The sequence below is a fragment of the Myxocyprinus asiaticus genome, chromosome 1 (assembly GCF_019703515.2).
Source record: "Myxocyprinus asiaticus isolate MX2 ecotype Aquarium Trade chromosome 1, UBuf_Myxa_2, whole genome shotgun sequence".
Lineage (NCBI taxonomy): Eukaryota > Metazoa > Chordata > Actinopteri > Cypriniformes > Catostomidae > Myxocyprinus > Myxocyprinus asiaticus.
This window is the reverse complement of record NC_059344.1, coordinates 37,439,591-37,460,542: the sequence shown is the minus strand read 5'-3', so window position 1 is coordinate 37,460,542 and position 20,952 is coordinate 37,439,591. Positions and strand designations below refer to the sequence as shown.

General features: G+C 38.0%; 2 protein-coding genes across 9 annotated transcripts in view; one reads left to right on the top strand and one right to left on the bottom strand.

Moving 5' to 3' along the window:
- phf21aa (PHD finger protein 21Aa) overlaps positions 1-9,899 on the top strand; it is a 29,819-nt gene extending 19,920 nt beyond the window's left edge. For 4 of the 8 annotated variants that reach the window (XM_051697196.1, XM_051696954.1, XM_051697116.1 and 1 more), the window contains 10 exons: positions 522-605; positions 2,161-2,418; positions 2,495-2,653; positions 2,765-2,816; positions 2,895-2,974; positions 3,073-3,130; positions 5,524-5,702; positions 6,671-6,746; positions 7,021-7,124; positions 7,391-9,899. In XM_051697196.1, coding sequence (XP_051553156.1) covers positions 522-605; positions 2,161-2,418; positions 2,495-2,653; positions 2,765-2,816; positions 2,895-2,974; positions 3,073-3,130; positions 5,524-5,702; positions 6,671-6,746; positions 7,021-7,124; positions 7,391-7,999 — 1,659 coding nt within the window. In that variant the 3' untranslated portion in view covers positions 8,000-9,899. Of the gene's footprint in view, positions 1-521; positions 606-2,160; positions 2,419-2,494; positions 2,654-2,764; positions 2,817-2,894; positions 2,975-3,072; positions 3,131-5,429; positions 5,453-5,523; positions 5,703-6,670; positions 6,747-7,020; positions 7,125-7,390 lie in introns of all 8 variants that reach the window. The other 4 variants (XM_051697421.1, XM_051697494.1, XM_051697344.1 and 1 more) reach the window with 3 other exon arrangements.
- A 144-nt stretch (positions 9,900-10,043) lies between these two features.
- Positions 10,044-20,760, bottom strand: zgc:110699 (uncharacterized protein LOC325371 homolog). Its single transcript, XM_051698220.1, has 7 exons — positions 20,618-20,760; positions 20,335-20,412; positions 20,195-20,251; positions 17,991-18,064; positions 17,303-17,447; positions 12,170-12,263; positions 10,044-11,948 (listed from the first exon to the last, which is right to left on the bottom strand). Coding segments are annotated over exons 1-7 (639 nt in total). The 5' UTR covers positions 20,619-20,760; the 3' UTR covers positions 10,044-11,758.
- Positions 20,761-20,952: the final 192 nt, after the last annotated feature.

Here is a 20,952-nt window from a genome sequence, read left to right as displayed (position 1 = left end):
TTATACAACATCGTGAGTTTCGTTTTCTCATCTCCATGTTGTTTTTCAAACTGCATTGTGGTGGGAGGCAGTATTAGTCTCTTGGATTTATGATAGGAATCATTTAGATCCCTAGAGTTCAAGGTTGGTTCTCTGGATTTTGAGCAGTCATTCTGTTACAATCTTAGCCTGTCTACTGTTTTGCACTTCTTCTGCTCAAGCTTCTGTACCACTCTAGCTTACTCTTGGAACTTACTCTCCACTACTTTTACTAGCTTAGTGTTATTGAACTTGGCAGTGTGATACTGCAGATATGGTTGGCTCTTGTTTGACAAATTGCTTGTGATGTTCCTAATTTTAAGTCCCTTTAAATAAATGTATCTGCTACTTTAAATGACTAAATGTACGCGTTATCTGCCTCTACTTGAGGCTCAGTATGTATGGATAAATATGTTACAGTAATTATTTGTTGTAGGATGTATGTTGGAATTGTGGGTAAAGTAAGGGTGTCTTTGTGCAATAAATGGGCGGTCTTGTCACAGGTTCAAGCTGCCTCCCAGCCAATCAAAGTTCCTCAGTTTGTCCCACCCACCAGACAGACAACTCGGCCGGCCTCTCTACCGCAGGTTTGTTTCCATGGAAACACTTCACACCCTAATGCCTGGCTGGACTAGTGAAAAGCCCTCACTGCTGCGCGTTATTGTGTGTCTATCTATGTGTTTTTAAAAACTGCAGCTGTGATTTTCTGTGCAATGTTTTTTTTTTTTTTTTGCTTTGGTTTGGTTTTCATTTTTGTTTGCTTGTACAGTGGTGACATTTGCATTCCCCGCTTTGGCTCTTGCTCTTCACCCTAAACTGATCCCTAACCCTGATTTCTCTCTAACAATGTCCTGTGCTGTTGTATTTTATGTGGTGTGCTGTGTGTGTGTGTGTGTGTGTGTGCATATACAGTACACTAATAAAATCACAGCAATATACATGTTTAGGCTCTTGGAAGATTCACAGAAGCCTCATTAAAGGCTCTCTGAGAAGCTTTAGGATAGTGGTAGATGCAGGTATAGTTTTGTTGAAGGCTGATTATGTGGCAGTGCTGCTGCACTTCTGCTGAAATATCTACAGCAAAACAATTTTATATTTTAGCTGAGTTGTAAGCTTGCAGAATTGAATGTGATGACAGAGAAAGATCGGGTGCTGCAGAAAAATAAACACAATAAGAAGACAACTTTCATTTACATTGGAGCAGAGCTGGTAATATAAAAAAGGTCAGTAAAACAATGGTATTGTGGAATAGTTGTGTAGGAAACTTATTTGTGTAGTAGTGGAGTCTAGATACAGTAGGGCTCAGCAATAAGAATAAGGCCAATTTTTTGGAAAACATTTTTTTTTTTTTCTACTTTTTTATTGCCCTGCCACCATTTTCAGTGGTCCCACCACAAAAAAATATATACTTTTTTATTTTTAGCAAAAACATTTATGTGTCAGAAAATATATTTATATATTTAATATTAAATGTTACGTTTTCCTTGAAAAATACACAATTTTATTTAATGCAATTATTTTAATATGCAATTCTTTTAATGTGCAATAATATCTCAAATGTAACTCTATAAAATGCACTTTTGCTGGACAAATGGTCTTATGGTGCAAAACATTACATCGTATTTGTTAGCCAGACAGAAATTGTTACCTTGGTTATGTACTTCAGCTTGTGATGTACTAACAGTGCATCACATAAATCCAAATATTTTAGATTGCCAGACATAAAAAAACATGTACATGGTGTGGTAGACTCCTGAGTTGGGTATTTTCTGACCTTAAGCCAAGGATATGCTTTGTTTTTTTACCTGCCGCTACATTTCGCGCTGGGTCAAGTGTTGTATCCCTTCAAAGTGTGCGCATTGACTTTAAGCCCATATTAATGGGTTCATCACATGCACACTACAACTGATATGTAATACTCCACCTGACCTGATTAGTGCAGTCAATTTTAATAACATGCATATATGACGTGCACTGACATGCCCACAGATTGGCTGCATGGCCACCACTGATGACGAAATTTACATCACGTGCACTGTGTGCGAGACAAATAATGGCAAATTACAAACCAAGCACACTTTCGGCTTTTCATATCATTCCATAAATAATTTTGTTGTTTTCACTCTGTTTTTGTGTGAGCAGGTCAGGCCCCAACCTCCAGTCTCTCTATGCCCAGCTCCTGGTCAGGTGTCAGTACAGACCCTGCAGTCACCAGTGTTACTGAGCACTGCCCCCGCTTCCTGTGTTCATGTCCAGCAGATGCGTATTCTCAATGGCCTGCCCTGCCCCAACAGCTCTAACCGTACAGGCATCCTGATCTCTCCCTCTACACACACACAGCCATCTGCCCAGACACATGTTCAGCAGTTACCTCACAACAGCCGAAGCTCTGACAACACGGTGAGGGAAATTTGCTTTTGGAGTTAGGTAAAAACATTCATCAGTATATATTAACATGTCCTTTGTTTCGTTTCAGACACCTGTTGTGGAATATGGGACAGAGCCAAAGACTTCATTGCTCATCTCTCCAGACACACCTACACACACTTCACCTCCACTGTCCATAGATACACCATCCTCACCGTCCACCACCAACACACACACACCTTCTTCCAAACATCAGGAGAGCCCACTGGTAACTAATGCATTTATTGTATGTTAACATTACATTTTTTATTTAGGGTAATGGTGATTATGGTGATGTTTATGGTGATTACCAAGAAAATACCATACATTTTTTCTACAGAAACTGGCCTTCATGTTGTCGCTGGGACTGGTCACACGTGACTATTTGGAAGGTCAGTAGAATTAAATGTGTCCATATGTGTGTGTGTGTACGTGCATGTGTATTGAGTTTTCCTGCTTTGTTTGTATAGAGATTCAGAGCCGGCGTCAGGAGCGTAAGAGAAGGACGACAGCAAATCCATTATATAGTGGAGCCATGTTCGAACCAGAGGTAACAAACATGTATACACCAAACAAGAACAGTATAATACAAACAGCTCACAGATTGGACATATTTGATTAAATCAATTGTGCCTGTATATGTTTCAGCGGAAGAAGAGCTCAGTGTCATATCTGAGTTCCATTAACCAGTCTAGCAGGAAGATAGGTGAGTTCAGCCAATCGCACGTCTCTCTGTGCCTATATTAAGTATATTACATGCAAATTTCCAAGCACAGATATCACTGTTTTCAACATATCATTTTTCTGCTGTTTCTATAATGAGCTTTCAGAAACACTGATATTTATGTCTGAAATGTAGCTTTTTTTCTTCTTAAAAAAACCCCCATTAAAACAGTAGTCATTGTGTTGCGCTTTATGCCCAGTATCATCCATAGCTTTTTTACATCTCTCAAACTGAACTGATCCACTCTAATATAATCCCATCAGTTAGTCTCTCTTTATCTCACACAAGCACATTCTGCAGTAATGACTGTTTGATTATGTAATGCGCTCACAGGCACTCTGCTGTGGAGTGGCCCTAAAGTGTGTTGTGTGAGACAGGAAGAAATTACCCTGCAGTGTGTTAAGTTGGATAATGACTGTCTTCAGGCTGCTGTAAAAGTGTATACATTAGTAAAGTAGTCAGAAAATGTTCTCTGCCTACTATATCGATCCACAATTAGGCTAGTTTTGCACATCTTGAAGGTGCTACAATACTGCGTCATAAGTACGCCAATGGTACTTGTATTGGACAGACCACTTAACTACTCATACTCTGTCTGTTTCATAATTTAAATAATTTGAATAAAAAACTCAAATGAAACATTACAATTGACCAAAGATTGCCACTTTTTGTTATAACCCCAGATTATAACTGGTATGGCCAATTTTGCCCACAGAGGATGTATCAGCTTGCTTGGAACAGCTGCCACTGTAGCATATTCAGTTAAAGATGAAGTGTGTAATTTCTGCTCTACTAGTGGCACCAAACAGAATTACAAAAATGTGTATGTATTTAAACATCCTTTGCCAACACACCTCAGACTCATCATGCCCTTTCGCACTCTCTGATTCCCTATGAACAAATAGGCCATACTAAATAAAAGGTGATAAACGTTTAACGTCATAATAAACAAGACCACTATAACTTAAACATACCGAACAGAAAGCTTTGCAGAGGAATCGGCTCATCCGATAACATCGCCTGATTGAACGGCAGCTGGGTGTGCGGAGGATCTAGCACAAGAGGTGGGATAGTTCTTGGTAACTAGTAAGCGAAGATACATATTCCGAGTATCTTACGAATTTATCTGACGCTCAACAGTAATGAGCTAACTTGTGTGACAATACCAGAGTGTAGCTTACCTGTTAAGAAGCAACACGGCAAGAATCGAACCCCAAAAATTCCCTTTAAAGTCCTCCACCTTGAAAGCGTTCACTCTGGTTTTACTCCGTTCTCTGTGTCTTTTAGCAAGTCTTTGAAGTTTTGTTTCCTCTGTAACACGTCTGTCATTGATGTTCATATTCTCCCGGTTGAACAGTTTACTACAAGTAGCCACGCCCCAAACTCACGTTATAGGTTGAGCTAGAAAGGGATGGGTGGAGCTGAGTGGGCCACTCAAAATATAAACATCAGTGTTTTAAAGGTTTCTGGGAGGCTCAGTGTTTATACATTTGGGGCAGGTAAACCCACGAATGGCTTACAAATAGATCTCAATGAACAATAAACTGGGTTATTACGTATTTTGTCGTCAAACTTCACCTTTAAATGTTGGAATAACTGATGCCATAAAGTGAAAATGTATTTGTTTGAAGAAAACATCCCTGTGAGAAAGTGTAGTATGATAATAATAATGTGATTGAGGCCAGAATTAGTAGTGCTAAAATGCTGTTAAAAAGCTCCTGCCTCTTACATTAAAATGCAATTATAAATTTGTTTGTAAGCTGGTCAGAAAGCCTCTTTGTCCAATTGTGTATGGCCATGTTTATTTAATATGTTTGAAGGGCTACAGAAACTATTTCTGTTTTTGGAGCCCTTCATTTATTAATAAAATGTAATATTTTCTTAGACCTTTACATGTAAAAATGAATAAGAGTTTCTCTAAAGAAAGAAAAACATTGTTGGTTAAATTGCTTTAGCTTTTGGAACATAACATTACTACAAAAGATACTTACTGATGACAGACAGCTATACTTTTGTTGTTAATGCCCAGTACACAAACAAATATGCAATATACATTACGTTGGTTTAAGACGCTGCACATTTACTTTATCTTTGTTATTGCCATTGCTTATCCCCAACTGCCCAAATGTAATGCCTTCTGCCTTTATCAGCTGATCTAAGGCCAGCTTTTGCAGAATGTGTGGTTACCCAGCATGCAATGCTTCCTTTGTGATCTAATGCTGCTCTCTCCCTCCCAACCACCCACCCTCACACCACCCCCACCTCCTTCCTGCTACCCTAGCCAATGAGGACAGCTTGTCAGAGGTATGTTACACCAATGTTTTGTCTTCTTTTTCTTTTCTGTTTTGTTTTGTCCTTTGTTTCATCTCACCCAGGTCACCCTTCTAAAAACCGCAGTATTGTGGAGCGGGGGCCCCTCCCCCCAACCACCAGCAGCCATCATTCTGCCTCCCCCGACCTACAGCGGCCCACTGCGGGCAGCCCATTCTCCCCTGCCCTCTCACTCACCTTTCCATCACATTCACCCTCAGCCAGCCCCAGCTCAGCAGGGGATGTAAGTAGCTGATATAGTCAGTCCATGACAGTTCCTGAGACACTATTTAGGCTTCCCTCCACTGATGTTCACCATGCTTACCGGTGCCATCTAGTGGAGGTGAATTATGAGTCTCAGGGAACTGAGGAGCATTTTTCATTAGAAATTCATTGCTATTAACTCTCATTCATTTCATTGTTTTGTACCATGCTGTATCATGTTTCACTTTTGTCACTGATCTTACAAAGCAAGAAATCTTCATAGAGCTAACTTTAATTATTTAGCTTCAGGCTTTATATTTTTTTCTTCTTTTTTAATTTGACCAATTTTCAATGGAGGCTTTTTCATTGGTTAATCAGTATTTAGCTGCTGCTGTTGTGATTGGTGGATGCAGAAGCAGTGGGCAGCTTCTCATTTGTGATACATGCTCACATGTGTATGAGCTAAACTGCCTGGACCCACCCTTCACTTTTGTCCCTAAGGACTTGTGAATTTGGCTCAAATGCCGAAACCAGGTAAATGCCCATGGACCCAAGGCCAAGTCCACACTAATCCTTTTGAGTTTGAAGCCTCCGTTTTCAGTTTCCTAAAGTCATTGTTTTCCACAATATTGGGAGTGTCTTCGAAAGTCTTTTAGTGGAGGAAATGCCATTTTAGTGTGAATGGGAGGCTTAAACGTAGCAAAATCAATGTGTTCTTAAACAAAATGGATTATTGTGGATGTGGTTGAAGATTAGCTTCACTTAGCTAAACCTTATAGATATTAGCAAAAACATAACTCCCCATAAGAGGGCAAATACACAGAAAACCAGCAATCGACATCAAGACTGCTCGAGAATTTGTAAATTTAGTTCGCCTCATTTTCTCCACTTGATTTGATTTAATCTCTGTGCATTCATTTTGAGTGTTCATGTGTGTGTATCACTTTGAGTGCAGAACTGTGAATAGAAGTGTACTTCAGTACCATACAGTACGCATGTTTTCTTTAGATTCTGCCGAAAGAAGATGCTATTGAGTGGCCAGGGACACTTGCTATTGTCCATTCTTACATCTCTTATAAAGCAGGTGAGTAGTTTCATCACACAGCGTTCTTACCTTTAACAGCACACCTACATTGGCACATAAAGAAGATATGAGACTCATATCCAATGATTGTATGTACTCAGCAGAAAAAACTTTAGATGGGAGTGATGGTCTACATTAAAACAAAACAGAAAGTCAAAACACAAAGTGTGATGCACTATGATTGAGCCTCTTATTGAATGCCCTTATACATCTCTCATCCTTTACTAACTGCCCTATACTGTTGAGATTTACACATACTCTCATTTCCCTGTAGCTAAAGAGGGAGAGAAAGATCGTCTGAAAAGATGGAGCACAGAGCTGCGGCAGGAGAGAGAGACACTGGAGCACAAAGTCGGACAGCTCAGCAACACCATAACGGTAAGAGAACGGTTCAGCTCATATTCTGTTAATAGTACAGCGAGTCATCCAGTCTTGTCCTTCTCTTTATCAGATAACATTGATCCATTCTCAGCTCAAGCACAATGAGTCATTCTATCAAATCTGAAATTACAAATATTACTGTGACACAGATAACTGCTTGAGTTAATTTATTATGCTATACCTCCAAAAGACCTGAATTCTGTGACTATATACTGATGAGATTTCCGATGTATGAGTCAGCACTGTGTATTCTCCTTGCACAGACATGTATGGACAGCAAAAACAGCGTGATGGCCCAGCACAGAGAGATGGAGGCTTCACTGGAGAAAATTAGAGGGCTGATGCGTCTGATCAGAGGGATCCAGTTGTCCCCCCTCCATTACCAGGAGCTCATCTCTCCTGTAGGCATGGCTAATGGAGATGTGTCCCACAATGGAGCTTCAAAACCCAGCAGCTCCAGTGCAGTCACTACAGACACAAACAATAACACAAATAACTCATCACGCTCCTCTGAAACTATGGTGATAATTAGCACTCTTTCAAACATAAGCGAAACCTTCAACCAAATCGCCACAAATAATAACACAATTAAGAGCGATACTACAAACACAAAGAGCAACACTAGCAGTGAGGGCACTGAAGAGAGCACACAAATAAAAAGCATCAGAATCAGGAGTGAACCCAGTACAAACAGCACAGCCTTCAGCAATAACAGCAGCAACCAGGGGGTTCTCAGTACCAATGGAACAGTGTCCACAGGGGAGGGAAATATAAAGAAATATAAAAACAACAACAGTGACCTCAGCGTCATCCCACAGCCCCTCCTCGGCCCAATCGTACCCCTTACGGGAGTGACTGAGGGGGTAAAATAGCATGGACTACCCCACCACAGTTGGTGCCCAGAGTGTGCCAGTTAACAGTATTATTGTTTTGTGTTTTTGTTTCATCTCTTGTATCTTTGAGGGAAAGAAAGTCCATAGTGCCATTTACTACATGCAGAAAGGAGGTTCCTAAAGTACCAGCAATGTGTATGCTAATATGTGCACACTGAAAATATTTCTTCAAAGAATAATGATATAGAAAATAATAGAAAAGAGTAATAAAATCTAAAGATATCACACCATTGTGTGCCTGATACAGTTGCCATAGCACCTCTGAGTGGGAAAGCTTCCGAAGGATTGGGTGCAGGTCTTGTTCCTGCAGCCCTCTGGTAGTTGAGTAGTGCAGCTTCCTATCAGGTCCTGTAGCTCTGATCTAAGATATGAGGAATTGAGTGTCCGTTTTGTCAGTGAAATGCAGCCGAGGTGCAGTTGTTTTGTCTAGTTTTATGTTATTGTGTCTAATTCTAGGGCTCCAGAGCGTAACGGGGAGCACCACACAGGTTATCACATGCTAACAGAAATACAGGCCTTTCAGTCGTCCCACTGGAGATTTAACTACTGTCATTCCCATTTGTCTATTTCTTGGTGTTTTTAAAAGCTGAAACATTACTGTAAATATGTTTTGGTATTTTTACACATAACATTATTTATAGTTTTTTTCTTACAAAATATTCATTAGTTTTGTTCTGCCAAATAATTAATTCCACTGGGAACTGTTATTTTATTGTTACACTAAACATTAAATAGATATTTAAGAGTAGTAGAATAGTATTTGTAGTGTCAGTCCTGAAGTGTCTGTGAGGTCAATTCTAACCATGCCTTATCTACTGAACAGATGTGATTTAATGGGAGCGCAGTTCCGTCTCAGTCACGGATGTTTTTTTTTACAGAAGGGATGATGATTTGAGACTTACTGATCTCACATCACTCGTGCTCCATGGAACTCCATATCCACATCCAGAGGATTTTTTTAATACCAGAGTGTAGCAGGGGTCTCATGCCTTGTCCAAGAACTTTGATTCTCTAAAACTATGAAAAAAATGAAGAATCTTTTTAGACTTGCACACATGCCGTCAAAAAAATACCATAAAACCAGTGTGCCAGTAAAGTTATGCTTATGGGCCAGTTTAAGGGCTTCTGTTCTGTATCATTTCACGGTGTCATCTTACTAGGTGGTAACACTTTTCTCTAAATCTGTCCTAAAGCACAAAACAGCAGGCATAAGGTCTATGCCTTGCGCCACAACTTAGCATTGTCTCCAATATTAAGGGGCTTCTATTATCACATAATTTTTTTATATTTTGCATTACTATATCAGAGCTGATGCTCTCTCACCACTGTATATTTCAGACCATGTGTCGTACACGTGAACAAGCACAGACTTAATAGACCAGACCAGTTCTAACATACAGTATATGGCAACCTCAGATACAGCCGTGGTAGGTAGAACACTGTATCATGTGCCATGATGACACTTCTATAGTGTTTAAGAAAGCAGAAGAAATAATCCAGAAACCAGTGGTGTCAAACACAAGGGATGCATTGCTGTTGATAGAAGACAGAATTATCAACAGTGTTTTTATCTTCATTTCAGGTTTGTGAGTGTGCACATGTACATGGTTTCAATGCTGAACATGCAGTTCTGGCCTGCTGTAGCCTCTGTGTATTGGTTGCCTTAAGTTCTATAGAATACGTTAGGCTGTTTAATTTAGTGCTATGACTTGTCAGTGTCTTAGAATCAGTTGTCAGCACAATGAGTGAGATTTTTTCCCTTTTAGGAAACAGAACCTACTTTATCATCTGATCATTCTGGTTGTGGATGTAAGGACAGTGCTTGCACTGCCTATAAACATAAGAACTCTTAAGTGCTTACCTCTTATAACAAAACACAAAATGATTTGCTGGTATATTCATTCAACTTTTTACAAAATTTATAAAAGAAGACTTTATTTTTAGTTAAATGATTCTATCCCAGTCTGTTTAGAGGGGCATCTGCCCCTCAGTTTACGTTGCATCAGAGTTCAAGAGGAAACAATATTTCAGTAGAATCACATAATTGTTCACACATTCTTTACACTTGCAAAAATTCCAAAGCAACATCTAGAGAAACATTTCTCAAACTGCATTCTGTTCAGTGGTTTAGTGGAATTCTGCTTTTCTAGTGCATTAAAAAGAAAGATCCCTGAACATCAAAGCTCATCAGATGTGACGTTTGTAAATGTCATCTCCCATTCTCCTAGGGCCAAGAATCCTAATGCCAGATGTGGCTAATAGGACTGAGAGTGGTTCAGTGGCAGATGTTCTCTGATGAGATCTATTGTTTCCACATTCATGTTACTTACACATGAGAATTGGGTGTTGTGTCCTTTAGTGTGTGAAATCTGATTTCCTCGGACGTTATAGTGTTTACTGAGAGCTCAGGCTTTTGTTCAAGTCAAGATAAGCATGATAATGCTTATGAAGATTCAGTCTTACACCTCATGCCGTTACCTCATTCAGGTTGATTAAACCCTCAAGTCAAATCAAGGATAGATTATTGCAACATAATTGTCAGTGCTTAATCCTAAATTGTGTCCTAAATGATAAATTAAAAACACAATTTACTTTAATTTGTTGTATAAAAGTATTTAGATTATTTCATAATAGTTTTAGAAAAGGATGTGTATTGCTCCTTTGTTCACTTTTTTTTTCTTTTTTGTTTTTTACACTTTGTATGTTTTATTTGTTGATCTTGTGTGTTGCCTGATGTCTGTTTGCCTTTTCTCATAGAATCCATGTGTAAGTTATTTGAATATATAACTTCATGAATTTCTTTCTGCTGAGGAGGTTGGATACTGCTGGAGCATTTGATCAATTTGTATTTATTTATTTTTACCATTTTTGCTAAATAAAATTGTAAAATAAATTGTTTCATTTCAGGGTTTCATTTCTGTTTTTCTCCCAGGACATGGGGTTTGGACATCATCTAAGTGAAGTGATTGGATGTTTTTTCATTGTCACACTAATATACATTTTAATAATACATGCACAAAAACAAAAATACTTATAACAATGATAGGCGTTACACTATAGATTGTAATGTAACCTATTATACTATTTTGAAAACATTTTATTCTAATTACAAAGTGGATTTAGTCTCATTCACATTCACACTGCAGAATGTCAAAAGACAACTTGTTCTACTCCCTCTTGATATTTCACACTCATGGAGACTGAAACTAGATTAAATGAGCATTGAAACATCATAATACACAGATCTTCTGCCATGATGCACATCATTTGCCATTTTAGGCATGACCTATTACTTGACAAGCCATCAGAATTACCCCAGCACCGGCAAATCAGCAAAGGCCTACATGACTCACACATAAATAAGTGGGTTACAAAACTAGAAACTACCTGTTTTATGAACAATGCAATGGGTTGTTTGTCATTATTTTTGCAATTTCTTTTGGTGCTTAGTGGCACAGAAATTACGCACTGCATCTTTAAAAACACTGCTACATTTTGCGGCTTTATGCTGTCTGCCATAAACGCACACGCACGAATGATATGTTGATCGGAACTACACCCAAGACTTTCACCCACTATTGCACTTGTGTATATGGTTGTGTGACAATAAAAGTGAAGTGATTTGGGAATCCATAAGACACTGGATCCATTGGATCCTCTCTGATTGTCATGATAGATGTGAGCACTACTGTAGTGGATACAGATGTCAGATTTGCTAATTGCATTTAGTCCTTCTGGTCACCACTGCATGGTTTTACTCCTTGTGAGTCTGTTTTTGAGTGCATGTCTCATCTGGAGCATTCGTGATCTCTTGTCCATAGCCAGCAAGTGGTGCTGAAACTCCAGACGCACTTCACGCACCAGCTGTCCTAATGCATCCTCCACTGCAGAAGTGTCCTCTGCTACAGACAGCTCAAAGAAACTGCACCTGTACCACCACCAGTGAAACTACACTAATACACACATCAAGATTTTCAACGTACAAACAATGGCGTTTAAAATGTTCTTATTGTATAATTGGGTTGTATGAGAGTGATAATAACATCTGCTCTGATATTTATCATTTTGGTTTAAGAATGTAAACATATACCGTACTTCATACTGTCACTTATAACGGTGTAGTCATCAGTGATAGCAGAGTGTACAGACCTTAGATCTGAGGCCAAAGCCTGTCCCTCATCTGTCCTCACCACTCGTCCATACTCCATGTCGCATTTATTGGCTACAATGACCGTTGGTATACCTGGAAATCACACACACACACGTTTACTTTTCGGTCAAGGACTTTCCATTGACTTCTACTGTTTTTATAATGAGCTAATGATATCCCCTAACTCTACACCTACTTAAAGGAAAAAAAGAAAATTCTCCCATCATTTACACAAACTATGACTTTTAGAAGAATATCTCAGCTCTGTAGGTCCTCACAATGCAAGTGAATGGGTACCAAAATTTTGAAGCTCCAAAAGCCCATAAAGGCATCATAAAAGTAATCCACACAACTCCAGTGGTAAAATCCATATATTCCAAAGTGATATGATGTGGGTGAAAAACAGAGCAATGTTTAAATTATTTTTTACTACCAATCTCAACTTTCACTTTCTTCTTTTATTTTTGGTGATTCACATTCTTCATGCATTTCACCACCCACTGGGCAGGAGAACTTGTTGTAAAAAAGGACTTAAATATTGATCTGCTTCTCACAATCATCATATCGCTTCTGAAGACATGGATTTAACCACTGGAGTTGTATGGATTACTTTTATGCTGCCTTTATGTTCATTTTGGAGCTTCAAAAATGTTGGTCACCATTCACTTGCATTGTAGCCTATGGACCTACATAGCTGAAATATTCTCCTAAAAAACTGTGTTTGTGTTCTGCAGAAGAAAGAAAGTCATACACTTCTGGAATGGCATGAGGGTGAGTAAATGATGGGAGAATTTTCCTTTTTGGGTGATCTATCCCTTTAACCCTCACATTTTTACATTTTCATTAAGACTTTAATTATTTAGAATATTTATGAAGTCATTTTCCTCGTGTGGACAGCTGGTCTCCACAATGTAGGCAAAGCTGAACCATCCACACAAGTGTCAGAAATTAACTTTTATATTATGTGGCAATATTTGCCCCCTGGATTAGATTTTTGTTTTTACTTTTTACCTTTATGGCAGTGGCAAATTATCAGGGCAAGCTAAGCCTTCTCTGCTGGCCTAACATGCCTAATAAATCATTTTGTCATTCTCATTCACCTTTTTGCCCATGTATTTTTAATCGCGTTCCACAATTAATTCATCTACACACGAATAGGGAAAATGAATGGGCATCTAAAGTCAGATTGTCAGATTCATCAGCCAATCAGATTGATTTATTTGTTCTTGGTGGGTGTAGTTTTTTAGATAAATCCCAGTCACTAGATGTGTTCGACTTGAACTGCATCTTGATTTACCGATCGGCGAGATTTGCCGTTTGCAGTCAGGGGAGGAGCTGAAAAGAGAGCAGCCAAGCTGGACACTTTGCTCTTCCCATGGTTTGCTGAACCAAGGACTGTAGCAAGGTATTCTGGGCCCCCTGACTGTAAATTGCTCAGGGCCCCTTTCCTATTAAAAAATATGGTTTAGAATTTGTTGTGGGACCCCCCTGGACCTGTGGGCCCCTAGAATCATTACCACTTTTCACCCCACTAGCTACGGCCCTGGCTGAACCCACACCAGTCACAGAAGATCACGTGATGTTTGCAGACGAAATGTGATTCAGATAGACAGATTGATCTGTCTATCTGAATCACAGAAACATTATTTATCTGAAGTGTTATGTGCTGCCTAATACAGTGCCTGTAGGGTGTGCAAGAAGAAAGTACAATAAAAGCCAGTATTATTTTAATACCAATAAAGGAGTCAGTAATTTGGAGGGTGCATGAGGTGTATTCTTCACTCATAACCCACAATTCTTTGCTTCAACGGAAGTGTAAAAAAAAAAAAAAAAAAAAATGATGCCAATTTGCCCGTAAATATGATGTTCAAACGCAAGGAATGTTAATTCCCAAGTTTAAGTACCTCAGTAGATGGGTGCAGAGTATATATTATGTATAATTATATTAATATATAATTAAAATATATTATTAGACTAAAATTACACCTGTAAAATCTATTTTCTTTTCTCTTTACATCATTATAACTCTCCTAAAATGTACCTCATACATTCTCTTCTAAAGGGACTTTGTTACCTTCTCACTCAAAGTGATCTCGCTTGTTAATGAGTGGTGTGCTGTCATAGCAACCGTGATGAGTTCTGTTTCCGTTCGTCCTACGAAGGCCGTCTTGTTTAAACGAGACTTGTTGAAAGGAGGACACTCGGTATACTGCAGCCTTCAAAGGACGCGTCCTACTTAGCAAGCAGCCTTCGAAACGAGACACAGCCGTTGTGAGTCTGGCCAATCGTGAAAGCTGTGTCGTCATCAGCCGGCTGCTCTCGACTGGCTCTCGCGGTACTTTGATGGCAAACGTACGGCGGTGGCGCCGGCTTAAGTAGGATAACGTTTCTAACCGACATGCACAGCTTCAAGTCCAGCGCCGATCTGTCTGTGCAGCGCTGCATGAAGTAGAACACACCTTTTATTTTATTATTTTTTCATTTTATTTTTTTCATTGCGCAACTTTTTGAAATGTTATTTATTTTTATTTAGTAAACAGTAACATTTACAAATGTGTAAATATAACGATAAGTATTATACAATAGCATATGCATTTTACAATATAAATATATAGAAATATATAGAAAAGGAAACAATAACCAAAAATAAGTAAACAACCGAAAAGAAAAGGCCAGGAATGAAAGAAATCAATACATAAAAGTGCCTTAAGAAAATGTAAATAAATATTTCATAAAGCTCACAAATACTCACAGTTTTTAATGCTTTCTTATTGAAAGAGTCTAATATTGTCAATGTACACCTTGATTTCTCTTAACAAAACCATAAAGTTGGGTTTTACGCTGATAAATTTAGATTTATGGATATGAAATTTGGCCATAATTATGATAAGATTAACTAAATGAAAAAACTGTTCATCTTCTTTTGGATAGTCAGTAAAGCCAAATAGTACATTTTCCCATAATACTGAAGAAGTCGAACACACCTAAGGCCTTCTGGCTGGCCTTGAGTGACGCAATCACGCATCAAGTAATGTAAGTAATTTGAAAGCGAAGAGCGCAAGATCAAGACAGAGACAGCTGTCATCACTCACTGCCGTTATCGCCATTGAGAAAGAGATCCTAATGGGTTTATAAACCCGAGACGTTCTGCATGGCCGTATGATTGCTTAATTTATTAAACAGGAAAGGAGTGCTGATTTTGACTTCAATTAAATTAAGTGCTTTTTGTACTGTTATAGCCAGGGACTCAAAATGAAATGTTTACATTCAAGCAAAAACTGTATTTTTTTCGTTCTGGTTTAAAAGTTCCACAGCCTCCTTTCCAACTGTTTACCGGTTAGAACAAAATAAAAGAACGATTAATAACATTCTTTTAAAAATGACAGTATTCTGTGCTAAGGGCGGGTGAAATACCAATTGCAGCATTGCCAGATCTCACAAGAGAAGCAAGCAATCTGGTCTGGAAAACCAAGCTCGAAATAAGCCACTTGCCTCAAAATAAACCCAGCAGCATCAAATCTATATTAATGCATCATATCTAACAATAATTCAGTGAAGATTTGGAAACAACGGGTAATGTTTTCCTTGTATCGGAATTAGCCATGCATGTATATAATTATACACAGTTGTTAAAAAGGTCTTCATTCACAGAATACGACATCCACAACGGACAATTAGGCAAAGAAATGTGTGATGCAGCAGTTTCCTTCAGGATCAAAGCACATGTATAATTTTTATGGGCAACATGAAGTGGTGCAGTTCCATAAATATACTGTGATAAACCCTTTGGCCTTCAGTTTCATGATAAATTCTCAGAACGAAATTAACCGGTTATAACTGGTTTCCAGCATTTAAAAAATAACGTTTTCACTCCAGAACAATTCAAAAGAACGTAACTGGTTTTTGGTTACGTTCTGCTAAAAATTTCGTTCGTTTTCATTTTTTGTTTTTCATTTTCATTCCTTGAACCGTTTTTAGTCATGTCTTGAGCATTCATTGAAATTTATTGCAAGCAACATTTAAATTGCAAATATTATCAGATAGCTTTTTCCAGATATTATAGACCTCCTTAGTAGATTCAAATGAAAAATTATGATTTTTGAATGCCTGTTTGAGAGACGTATCTAACTATTTATTTAATAATATATTTCACAAAACAGTCATGCTGCAGTTAAGATTAGGATAACTTGAGCATTCAGTGTCGTTTCAAGTTTTGGCTTTCGTTCGTGGTCGAGTTTTTAAAATGTAGGTTGGTATTATTAGTTAGCTGCGACGTAATGTATGATGTCCATAAGCCATAAGGTGTCTTAATCATTGTGAAACTGTGTTTTCTTAATGACATGAATCGCACTGAAGGCCTAGATTTAAAATGCACGGGCTGCCACTGTTTATGGGGGCATATTGTTTTTATAACCACTGAAAACATAAACTCTGTCTCATATATTTATTAGCAACTTATTTAAGAATTTATTACCTAAGAAATAAATCAACATCAATTCATATTTTATGCCATGTATAACTAGGATACAACTATAATAGAATATTAAAAACTACATCAGAAGTTACAAATAAAAATAAAAAAGAATTCATTTGTCACCCTCACAATTTGAATTTTGGGGCCATTCTTGGTGGCATTCTTGTCCCGAGGCCCCCCAAAATTTCTGATGCTGATCTACACACACACAAGTACACACACAACAAATGATGTACTGAAGGCTGTAGTACTGAAATAGAACAGGCTACCATTAAAATGACAGCACCTGGAGATGGATGGCATCATAAAAGACTGCTGCGTTGTGATGGACTTTCACTCTCTTTTATATTGCTTTCAATGTATCTTCTTATCTCACATTTACAAACTCACAGACTGCAGTGTACTATATTAAGAAAGTCATAGAGTTCATGCCTGAGGTGAAACCTCTGAACTGAGACCTATTAAGGCAGGCTGAGTCACACTGATGGATAACACAGTTATTTGTTAGTTGGAGGGTCCATTCACATAAACATAACTTCCTCAGAGGGCCAACATGGCACTGATACCAGAAAAGTTTTACTAAACAGTTTTATTTGTCCTTCACTATATATCTGCAGTGATTATACACACCCACAACGTGATTGGAGATCAGTCTTACCGAGCGTCTTTTTAACGTGGTCAGTCAGTCTCTTAAGGCATGACACAGCGTCAAAACTGCTACGATCCATGACGGAATACATAATTAGAAACCCGTCACCCCATTTAATGGAGCTTTCCAGAGAGGAAGCAGGTCCTACGCGCTTCTAAACATATAAATATACACACACACACACACACACACACACAGTTCAGATTCACACATTTGAAAAGCTCTTCATTTCTTGAATGTGATGAGGTGAGTGAAAGTGTGAGATGCTGGATGGAGGTAATGAACATCTAGAACATCTTGCAGATGTGATTCTGACAGCAGGTTCCACCATGGAGCATATATAGGACGTGACTGAAATCCCCCCAAACCCTTCTGCATCTCTAATATACTCACACAGATAATGCTTCAGCCTGTGAATTAACAAGTGCCTCTCTCTGTGTAACATGATCAATGGCTGGCGGGCTGCTAAAGCCCATCGACCAGCCTGAGATTCAGCACAACAGACATGAAAGGAATGGAATGGGTCCTGTGTCTCATCAGCCATTTGACAGAGCAAGATCATCTTACTGTCTTTCTTTGTAATGGTGGATAAATATGCCTGTGAAACAGCAGCAGATGCACAGCAGCTCCTTAATAGGTAAGAGACAGAATATAACACAGCAAGATGCTGTCAGATCTAATCTCTGGCATGCTGTACCTTATTAACAGTGTCTAAAATCTCCAGCTCAATCGGCTCTTTGTCCACCATTTTCTGACACCTGTAGGTAACCTCTAAGAGACACACACAAAAAATATATGGCATGTCATACGATGCAGATAAGAGCACAGAACTTAAAGTGAAATTCAGAGATGTAGTTACACGAGAAGAATAACAGTGTTAAAACTATATTCTGCATTGTTGTCAGCTTTACAACGATAGAGGAGATATGTTGAGTCAATAGAGCATCAGTATGTATGCATTTAATTGTGTTAACCCTTTTGAGTGATTCTCACGAAACCTGTCAAGAAAATGTCCTGGTCATATTTAACCCCAAATCATAAACACAAATATACTTTTTTTTTTACACAGCGCTCTGGAATACTCGATTCTGATTGGTCAATGGCGCCATCTAGCGATCTGATATCTCTGAGTAACAACCGCCATCTGGGGATTAAGACAGATCAGACCGATCATCCGGGTATTGCTTGTGAGATCTCTACAAGTAAGCTAATTAAATAATTTCAACTCAAATCAATGTTTCTTGCCCATTAATTTATCTATTTGGCAAGTAGCCTTGTAAAAGGCTGGATAATGAGCAGTCAGACGCTCATTTATATTTACTAAATAAACACCAACAGAACTCCGACACAAAGAGGAGATTGATTTCAGCTGTTCAGTGATTTATTTCTTCTCACATAATTACATAATTTCAACGCAATTCAATATTGTATGTCCATTTATATATTTATTGCTTATTAGCTGTGTAATAAATACACAGTAATGAGGACACTGTAAAAGAAAGTTTGACCAAACTCTTAAAATAATATTCCAGGTTCAATACAAGTTTCAGTAAGTTCAATTGACAGCATTTGTCACATAATATTGATTACCACACAAATAAATTTTGACAAAAAAGCACAAATCTGGGTTACAGTGAGGCACTTACCATGGAAGTAAATGGGCCAAACCATAAACGTTTAAATACTCACTTTTTTAAAAGTATAGCCACAAGAAGTAAACAATATGTGTTAACATGATTTTTGTGTGATAAAATCACTTACTAACCTGTAAAGTTATAGGAAATTTTACAACTTTGTTGCCATGACGATATAACACAGTAAACCCTAAAACCCTATATGATATGAAAAAAATATATGATTTAAACAACTTTACAGCTCAAAATATTTGCAAGTTTTAACAGAAGAATTAATGTTAGTGTTTTTATAAAATGATAAGCATCATATTTCTGCCTTTAAACCCCCCAGAAAATTAGCCCCATTTACTTCCACTATAAGTGCCCCACTGTAACCTCAAATGTAGCATTTTTAAAAGTATGGACAAGTTGAAAAAATATTTGTGGTAAACAATCACAACATTTTTATGTTGATCAGGACCCCGAAGCAAAGCATATTTTGTATAACATATTTTGAATAAAGAAAATGAAGACTACATGTAGAATTTTGGACCATTAAGAGTTTTGGTCAAACTTTTGTATTACTGTGTAGGTAATAGGTAATTACTGAGTAATACTAATGAACTACGTGTAATAATTACATACTTATTTTGCAGCACTGCTTGTACTTGCATAGTGTTACTGTTTTTACTAAAGCAATTAACAAAAGGAATATGCAATATGTGCAACATGGTCACAGCAAAATAAAGTGTTACCAGAAATTTTGCATTGCAACATTATTTTGTGGACACTTAAGCACAAATTATCCCCCAGTTCTCATTATCATAACACATCTGAACATTTTATTTTTTTCTATTTCCATTGTTTTCAATTATGATTCTCATTATTGTAACACTGTACTTATTAACACTGCATTACAGCAAAAACAAGATGCTGTTGTACAATGACTGTTTAAATTAATATCATCGAAAATGAAAGGCTGCTATGAGTACTATAATGTATAAATACTTTACTATTTAAATCTTTTTATGCAAAAATAAGAATATACTGTAAGCTATCTTTATTTAGCATTGCGGTAATGAGAATTGGGAGGTATAATGTGCATAACTTTCAACGTCACAATGTAAAAAATCTTAATGGCCTTAAAAACAGGCTTAATTTTCTATATGCAATATAATTTCCTATTCATTTCTTTTGATTTCTGAGTAAATAGGACATTTTCTTGACAGGTTTCAGGAGAATCATCCTTGAGTTCTTATTCTTACCTGTGTTTTGTTAATGTTCTTACCCCTTTTATGTTCATATTCTCCAATGAAACGCTTGGTGATGAATCTGACACACAATGCTAGAGTTGAACAGAGAAACAGCACAAGTTAGAGTAATCTTGCACCATCTATTGTGAAGTCCGGTCTGGTTCATTGCAATTACCTGTCTTTCCACAGTTATCTCTCCCCAGCACCACCAGCTTCGCCCTCATCATCTTCCATACGGACTCTGTCATGATCACTGTAGATAAAGTAAAGTAGAAGACATGTGGATACATCTTACAAAGAATATTAACATCTTTCAAAGTAGTCAGATGTCAAATTAATGAAACTACAGTTTGTAACAGGTTCTTTTCCACAGATCAAAGTAAAAGTCTGCGGGCATTTCCTTCGCGCTCAAGATGAATGTGGCATAAAGTCAACATAAGTCCCCCTGTAATTCTTACTTTGCTCCCTCAAGTCGTTAAAAGTACAAAACTAAACCGTCAGGTAAGCACAACTGAGCAGCGCTTGGTTCTGTGTCATGGTGTTCATGTCAAGAGAGCCTTGAAGAGAGCAGTGTTACAGTGTCCATGCAGCTGAGTGATTGTACGCTCTCCGTCTGTCTGCCTTTAGTTAGAAATTACATTAGAAAAAGTATGTTTGCACACACACTGAGGACAGGACGTCATTGTTCACCGTGGTGTCTCTTCTTATTCCACACATTCATCACAGCACTCGACTGCGAATCTCATTAAACAACCGGCTGATTTATCGCCTTTGACAGCCGAGCCTCCGGAGC